The 8,903-nt window shown below is 43.7% G+C and overlaps 1 protein-coding gene across 2 annotated transcripts in view; it reads right to left on the bottom strand.

Moving 5' to 3' along the window:
• Positions 1–674: 674 nt before the first annotated feature.
• The window catches only part of LOC115473537 (alpha-N-acetylgalactosaminide alpha-2,6-sialyltransferase 2-like), a 112,671-nt gene continuing 104,442 nt past the window's right edge, over positions 675–8,903 (bottom strand). For both annotated transcript variants that reach the window (XR_003942679.1, XM_030208586.1), the window contains exons 11-12: positions 5,406–5,521; positions 675–971 (exon numbers count right to left, since the gene is read on the bottom strand). Coding sequence is in view for 1 of the 2 variants with exons in the window: in XM_030208586.1 (XP_030064446.1) it covers positions 5,412–5,521 (110 nt within the window). In the remaining variant the exon portion in view is untranslated. The remainder of the gene's footprint in view (positions 972–5,405; positions 5,522–8,903) is intronic.

The following is an 8,903-nucleotide window of genomic DNA, read 5'->3' as shown; positions in this document are numbered from 1 at the left end:
AACTAAATTTAGTCAGGGGCAGTTATGCCAAATAAAACTTGGTATAAATGCCTATGCTTAAATTAGACATGGACTGGGTGTATTCTATAACAATATGCATAGATTGTAGAAGTGACCATGCCCTGCCCATTCCACGCCCATGGCCACGCCCCCTTTTCTGCTATGCGCCTTAGAATTCACATGCATTCCGTTACAGAATATGCTTAGTGTCAATCATTGCTTGTTAATTGGTAATTATCAGTACTGATTGGCTTGCTACTTAAATTACATGCACAAATCCCGATTACGACCAGATTTGCATGCACAATTTGAGTCGCATTATATAGAAGCTGGGGGTATATTCATTATAACGCATGAGTGGTTGGAAAATGCAAACCTTTAAATGGTGCTTTTAATGCTAATGCCTGTTGCAAAACCACCAAACTGAGAAGACCCTGAAAAGCTTGCAGGCAAAAACACCCATTCACCAATGACTGTCCATTTCTTAGGCTACAATGCCCTCTTACATACATAAGAGTGTTTCACATGCAAAACACCTATTGCCAAAATCTTCAGGGGAGCAGGAATCTCACTGGAGTTCATTGGCACAAGAATGAGCTCATTGTCACATAGTAACATATTTATTTATTGCATTTGTATCCCACATTTTCCCACCTTTTTGCGGGCTCAGTGTGGCTTACAATACGATATGAAAGATGGAAATATAATTTGTTACAACTTGGTTATGGATTACATTGTGAAGAGTAATCATAATGAATGATGGTACATAAAGACCAGTAAATTGCCCATCTAGTCTTCCCAGTAAGGTGATTACAGTTGCGCCTGCCACTCTGTGCAGGTTACATCCCTGTATGTCTTAACTGTGAAGATCATTTAAGTTTTGCTTTGCATCTATCCTCATGAAAAAGTCTTCCAAGTCTTCCATCCTGCAACCTCAGTTCATGTCCTCCACTTCCACCACTTCTCAATCTCTGAAAAAAAATGTGTTTGTATGTTAATAAACATATGTATCACATCACCCCTATCACTCCTTTCCTCTAGGGTATACATCAAATCTCATATGTCTTTTGGCACAAGCCTCATACCATTTTGGTCAGATTCCTTTAAACAGCTTCAAGCCTTTTGAGAGATCCGGTCTCCGAAACTGAACACAATACTCCAAGTGAGGCTTCCCAATGACTTGTACAGGGGCATCGACACCTCCTTTCCCTCTCTCTATGCAACCTAGCATCCTCTTGATTTTGGCCACCAAATTGTCACATTGTTGTGTCACCTTGAGGTCCTCAGACACTATCACCCCAAAGTTCCTCTCCGAACTGTGCATATTTATTTATTTGTTACATTTGTATCCCACATTTTCCCACCTATTTGCAGGTTCAATGTGGCTTACATAGTACCGGAGAGGCATTTGCAGACTCCGGTGTGAACAAATACAAAGTGATGTTGTGGTAAGATAAAGTTCATGTGGCACAGTCAACGGAAGAGTTGAGTTATGTCCATTACATACTTTTGTTGTGTTGCAGAGATCAGGTATTTAAGTTGGATCGGTAGGGTATGCCTTTTTTAACAGGTTAGTGTTTAGTGATTTCCAGAAGTTTAGGTGGTCGTACGTCATTTTCAAGGCTTTTGGTAGTGCGTCCCACAGTTGCGTGCTTATGTAGGAGAAACTGGATGCGTAAGTTGATTTGTATTTAAGTCCTTTGCAGCTTGGGTAGTACAGATTTAGGAACGTAAGTGTTGATTCAGATGTGTTTCTAGTTGGTAAGTCGATCAAGTCTGTCATGTATCCTGGAGCTTCACCGTAGATAATTTTGTGAACCAGGGTGCAGATTTTGAAAGCAATGCGTTCTTTGATTGGGAGCCAGTGTAGCGTTTTGCAGAGGGGTTATTTTCCGGCTGATATTCAGTCAGCGGCATATCAACCTTTTGCCCTCTATCACATACATCCCCGTTGGATATTTATGCCCTGAGTGTATCACTCTGCACTTCTTTGTTTTAAATTTTAACTGCCAAACCTTAGACTCTTTTCCTCAGATTCTTTTCCTCTCTGGTACAAAAGGGGTAAATTGTCCTAAGATTTTTAACATTGACTCTGCTAATATCCCTATTGTCCATCAGAATAGAAATTTGGGGGTGCAACTTGACACTACATTATCTATGAAAAACCAGGTTGGAAACATAATAGCAAAGGTATTTTTATAAATTAGGAATTGTACGGCGTATTAGATCACTGGTTTCTGTCGAAAACTTTCGTAAATTGTTCAGTCTGTAGCTTGTCCACTGTTAGATTACTGTAATGGTTTGCTAATGGGGATTCCCGGTAACATGCTGAAGGCATTACAAGTAGTTCAGAACACTATAGCCCGAGTGATTAAAGGAGGTTTTCGTTATGATCATGTTGCTCCAAGTTTGAAATCACTGCATTGGCTCCCTGTAAAATTTAGCATTGAATTTAAAATTGTATTGCTAGTTTTCAAAATATTGAATGGTAATATTTCAACCTACTCGCTCTCTGAGATCATTTCTGATAGTAGGAACCAACTTTTCAAAATTATTGGGGGTGCCAAGCCCAATGGAAATAACCCCTCCCTGGACACATGCAAGCAATTTTCTCAAGCACCCGCAGAGTCAGCTCCGATGCGTCTGATTGTGTTGTTAGAAACAGCTTTTTCACGTGCTCAGCCGGACTTCATGTCCTGTGCACAATCATTAGTCACTGGCAGAATGCGTGACTCAGTCTCCCTCCTTCTATCTGGCTTCTCACATTCATTCCGCTCTCCTTGCTTTCATTATGTCTTCCCTTCTCGTTGTCTTGTTGCTGTGCTTATGAGGAATAACATTCCCATAGCTGTGTGGGTCTCTTTAGCTTGTGACAGCCATCAGAGCTGCCCAGCTCCCAACCAGGAGAAGGAGCCTCAGATGTGACTCAAATCTTCTGACAGAGAGAAACTCTCTTATTTTCACAGGGACACACTGTTCTTTTTTGACAGCAGAGAGCTACAGGAGTGTCATACAAAGTACAACCCACACCCTTGCTCCTCTCTTCAAGGGGGAGAAGCCTGCCTGAATAGGGTATAGCCTGCAAGATGGTCGCTGGAGTTACCTTCCCAGTTTCTGCCCAGGGACCCAGCATGACTAACAGTGGCCTTGGCTGTCGTTGGGAAGAAATCTTTGGAAGACAAGCTAAAAAGAGACACAGACGAAGATCAGAATGGATAATTTCACTGCAGCATGAACAAGTGGACCCCATCACAGAAAGATACATTTATTTATTTATAAAAGTTTTTTTTTTTTTTAGTTTAAAGTAATTTTATTGATAACTCAAAGTTAAGCAACACAACACACAACATACACAATATTGCCAACTTACAAACAATAAGATACTATGCATGAACCATACAGCTTGTAAACTGCCCATTCCCCCCCCCACCCCTCCCCTTCCCATCCCCTCCATCCCACCCCTGTACCACTCAATTTACAAAAACTCAGGAACCTTCCTGTTGCTATCCGTATGAATTCAAGGAAGTACAACAGTACCAATAATCCAGAACTGTTTGGCAGTCTACAGATTATGCGGTTACCTCTATACACTAGGGAAAGCAGCTTACTACGAGGCAGAGAGGAGGTGGAACCCCCCCCCCCCCCCACCCACCCACTCCACAGCCAAAATCAACAAGCATTAATAAGTAAACTCCGACCCCTTGGGCTTAGAATCTGAAGATAAGGCATCCAGATCTGAAGAAATTGTTTTCTACATTTAGGCGACATCTTGGAATCTCTAGCCTCCCAAGATGCTAAAAGGTGCACCTGATTACGCCAATGCCAGTAAGCGGACGCTTCCGAAGAGGTCCAATATTGCATTATACACTTTCGAGCTACCAAACTCAGCTTTCTGCATAGCATAGTTGCAGGAGTACTCAAAGAGGCAAAAGCCCTTGGATGGTCTAGCAAAAACTGTCCCTCCGTGCCCTCAATTTTATTCCCAAGCTTGATCAGAAACCCCCGGACCCGCTGCCAAAACGCTCGCACCCCTGGACACTGCCACAAAGTTTTATACCATTTATGTGACAAAATTATTCAAAATGGTTTACAAACTTCAAATAAAACAGTGCAGGGACTTGTGAGCTTAGAGCATTTGTTGGGTGATAATGGGGAGGTGTTGCCTTTTGAAGCTATTCAGAATAGGGTGGGAGTGGCCTGGGGTAATAGGTTTGCTTATGCGCAAGTTAAACATTATATTAAGTCCTTACCTCAGGCTTCTTTGAGGGGTCGTTGGGGAGACCGAATCCGAGGTTTTTTCAAAGAGCTGGTAGCAGAAAGGCATTCGGTCTCGGATTTGAATGGGGCTTTGGTGCGGTGTATACCCCAGAGATGGTATGATGGACTCAAACAAAAATGGGAACAAGATTTGGGATATGCATTAACATTATGGAATGTGGAGGCCACTTTAAGAGGCCTTCGGCAGCTAGTAACGGATGAGCGGTTGAGAGAGTGTGGGTACAGAATAGTCCTTCGGGGATACATGTCCACAGCACAACGGGCTCATGTGTTAGGGCAGGTTAGTTCTACCTGTTCTAAATGTGTGTGTGTGTGTGTGTGTGTGTGGGGGGGGGGGGTCCAGGCACCTTCTATCATGCATTGTGGCAGTGCCCACAGGTGCGAGCGTTTTGGCAGCGGGTTCGAGGGTTTCTGATCAGGTTAGGGCGTAAAGTTCAGGGAACAGAGGGACAGTTTTTGCTAGACCAACCAAGGGCTTTTGCTTCATTGAGCGCTCCTGCAACTCTGTTATGTAGAAAGCTGAGTCTGGTGGCTCGAAAGTGTATACTGCAATATTGGACCTCTCCGGAGGCGCCCGCCTACTGGCATTGGCGTAATCAGGTGCACCTTTTAGCTTCTTGGGAGGCTAGAGATTCGAAATCCTCGCCTAAGTGTAGGAAGACATTCCTCAGGATATGGATGCCATATATTCAAATTCTTAGCCCAAGGGGACGAAGTTTGCTTATCAATGCGTGTTAAGGATGGTATGGATGGGGAAAAAGTACATGTTTATGGATGAGGAGTAGGGAGAGGGAGGGGTCAGGCTTGTACTCTTAGCCTAGTCCATGGATACATTTCCAAGTTTTGTAGAATGTGGGCAACCCAGGCATACTGAGTTATTGGGTTTAGAAGTAGTGGGGGGGGAGGTGGATTGGGTTGGATGGTGGGGGGAGGGAAGGGACATATACACGTTATATGGTTTCAGCATGTTATCTTATTGCTTGTATGTTGGGTAAATAGAGCATGTTGAGTTGTTTACCATTGATGTTGTCAATAAATATATTTAAATTTAAAAAAAAACAATAATAGGAAAAAAACAAGTTACAAAAAAAGCATCATTATACAGTAAGGGTAAGGGCAGCGCTCACCTTGCATCACTGGAAATTCCTGCGCAAGTCAAATGGGGAGGAGACGGGGCAGATCAGAGACATGGGTGCCTGGACAAGCCACACGGCCTGCTTGTATATGACAGAGAACAGATTGCCTGATACAAAAATATTAGAAGAATGCATTTAGGGGGGAGGTTATCAATGCGGGCTATCGTTACAACGTGTTATTTTACTGTTAACTCCACTTATTAGTAACTAGGTCACTGTTGTCACAAAAGGTTTCATTGCCATGTACTTGACTTTTATTACATATAGAAGTAATATTTGGTTTCTAGAGATATTTCTTTCTTCTTTAATTAAGGGGGAAAGTTATCAACATAGGCTACCATTAAGAGGTGTTATTTTACTGTTAACCCAGGTTATTAGTAACTAGGTCTCACTGCATCAAGTTAGTGGTAAAATAACCCATATTGATAACATTCCTCCTTAGTGTGAAGAGTTTCAGTCTCTGATAACCAGAGCTGATATTGTGATGTCATAATACCTCCTTCCACCAATGCCTAAGAGCCAACCTCATCAGTGATGTCACAATGGCTTCATTGACCTATCACTTTTATTACATATAGCAGTGATTTAACCAGAGATGATATTGTGATGTCATAATGCCTCATTCCACCAATGCCTAAGAGTCAACCTCATCAGTGATGTCACAATGGCTTCTTTGTCCTACACTTGGCTCACTTTTATTACAATATAGCAGTGATTTTGATTTCTAGACACATTTTATGCCGCTTATTTCCACGCTGAAATCCAAGTGGATTCTATAACAGCGCGTGTAACTTAATTAGCTTAATCAGATAATTAGCATTGAAAACAGCACTTAACAAGCAATAATGAACACTAATTGGCAATAATTAGAATTTACCCGCACAACTCGCTAAGTGTATTCTGTAACATGCTGCGCCTAATTTCTAACGCGTGCAGAGAAAAATGGGTGTGGTTATAGGTGGGGAAGTGGGCATTTTATGGCCATTCTGAAATTCACATGCGCAGTTATAGAATATGGCCCTCTGCACCTAAATCTTCACGCCGGAATTTATGTCATGTTTTCATTGGCGTAAATGGAGGCAGGAAGATTTAAGTGCTACAATTGCCACCTAAGCATGTTCTATACACTGTGCCGAAATCTAGGTGTGGATTATAGAATATTTATTTATTTTGTTACATTTGTACCCTGTGCTTTCCCACTCATGGCAGGCTCAATGCGGCTTACATGGGGCAATGGAGGGTTAAGTGACTTGCCCAGAGTCACAAGGAGCTGCCTGTGCCTGAAGTGGGAATCAAACTCAGTTCCCCAGGACCAAAGTCCAACACCCTAACCACTAGGCCACTCCTCCACTCCATATGCTTAGGCGGAAATGTTTTCCATGCAGATTTTTTAGGCACTATATATAGAATCCCCCCTAAGTGACTGGCTAATAAAGGTCACAAAGTGAGTTGGTGGTTTCATGACCTGTTCATTTACCTTCTTATAACATGATGCGATACCGGTGTTTTTTGTTCATCATTTGTTCTGTCTATAAACTTATCTACCATTAATTGATAGATGCTAAAAATAACAGGTCATGTAAATTAGCTTATGTGCTGAAGAGCAAAATGGAATGACAGGTTTCAGCAGCTCTGATGATGTCACCTGTCACAGCTGCCAGGTTCATAAGTGTTGCCATACTGGGACAGACTGAAGGTCCATCAAGCCCAGCATCCTGTTTCCAACAGTGGCCAATCCAGGTCACAAGTACCTGGCATGACCTCAAAACAGTACAATACATTTTAAGCTGCTTGACCTAGAAATAAGCAGAGGAATTTCCACGAGTCCATTTTAATAATGTCTTATGGACTTTTCTTTTAGGAAGTCATCCAAACCTTTTTTAAAACCCCGTTAAGCTAACTGCATAATCCCCCAGATTCAATCTAACTTATTTTCGAAAGGGAAGGACGCCCATCTTCCGACACAAATCGGGAGATAGGCGTCCTTCTCCCAAGGTCGCCCAAATTGGCATAATTGAAAGCCGATTTTTTTGTGTCTTCAACTGCTTTCCATTGCGGGGACGACCAAAGTTCACGGGGGCATGTCGGCAGTGTACCGAAGGCGGGACGGGGGCATGGTTAAGAGATGGGCGTCCTCGGCCGATAATGGAAAAAAGAAGGACGTCCCTCACGAGCATTTGGTCGACTTTACTTGGTCCATTTTTTTAACGACAAGCCTCGAAAGGGTGCCCGAACTGACCAGATGACCACCAGAGGGAATTGGGGAGGACCCCCCTTACTCCCCCAGTGATCCCCAACCCCCTCCCACCCTAAAAAAAAATAAAAAACATTTTTTCCAGCTTCTATGGCAGCCTCAAATGTCATACCCAGCTCCATCACAGCAGTATGCAGGTCCCTGGAGCAGTTTTTAGTGGGTGCAGTGCACTTCAGGCAGGCGGACCCAGGCCCATCCCCCCCACCTGTTACACTCGTGGTGGTAAATGTGAGCCCTCCAAAACACACCCAAAACCCACTGTACCCAAATGTAGGTGCCCCCCTTCATCCGTAAGGGCTATGGTAGTGGTGTACAGTTGTGGGGAGTGGGTTTTAGGGGGGGTTTAGGGGGCTCAGCACCCAAGGTAAGGGAGCTATGCACCTGGGAGCAATTTGTGAAGTCCACTACAGTGCCCCCTAGGGTGCCCGGTTGGTGTCCTGGCATATGAGGAGGACCAGTGCACTATGAATGCTGGCTCCTCCCATGACCAACGGGCTTGGATTTGGTCATTTTTGAGATGGTCGTCCTCGGTTTCCATTATGGCCAAAAACCGGGGACAACCATCTGTAAGGACGACCCAAGGATGACCATCTCTAAGGTCGACCTGAATGTTGAGATTTGGGCGTCCCCGACCGTATTATCGAAATGAAAGATGGATGTCCGTCTTGTTTCGATAATACGGGTTTCCCCGCCCCTTTGCCAAAACGCCCTTAGAGATGGTTCGATTATGCCCCTCCACATGGTGCGGCTAGAGATCCACGCCAAAATCCAAGCAGATTATATAACAACGCACGTAACTTAATAAGCTTAACAAGCTAACGAGCACTGATAACAGCAATTAACAAGCAATAATGAGCACTAATTGGCAATAATTAGAATTTAGGAGCATGAGAGAGATTCCAAGATGGCGACCTGAAGGGAGCACACTGAAGCATCTCCTGAATCCAAATAAAATTATTCTACTTTTCTAAACAACTTTTACCTTAAAATGCCCAAACGGAGAGGCAGGCAAAGGCCAGGTCCTGCGGCAGCTGCCTCCCCTGTAGTTGGGACGATGGACTGCTTTGTGACACCAGGATTACAGATGGGCTGTGATACTTCGCTGTTGGTGGAGGCGGAGAAAGGTGAAACGCCTCCACAACTTGAAACTAACACCTCGTTCAGCCCAGAATTGAGATTTCCACCGCCAATGCCTGCTGCCGAGCAGGGAGTCTTTGTACAGGGGTTTTACACCC

The sequence above is a fragment of the Microcaecilia unicolor genome, chromosome 6, assembly GCF_901765095.1.
Source record: "Microcaecilia unicolor chromosome 6, aMicUni1.1, whole genome shotgun sequence".
NCBI lineage: Eukaryota > Metazoa > Chordata > Amphibia > Gymnophiona > Siphonopidae > Microcaecilia > Microcaecilia unicolor.
This window is presented reverse-complemented; position numbering and strand designations above follow the sequence as displayed.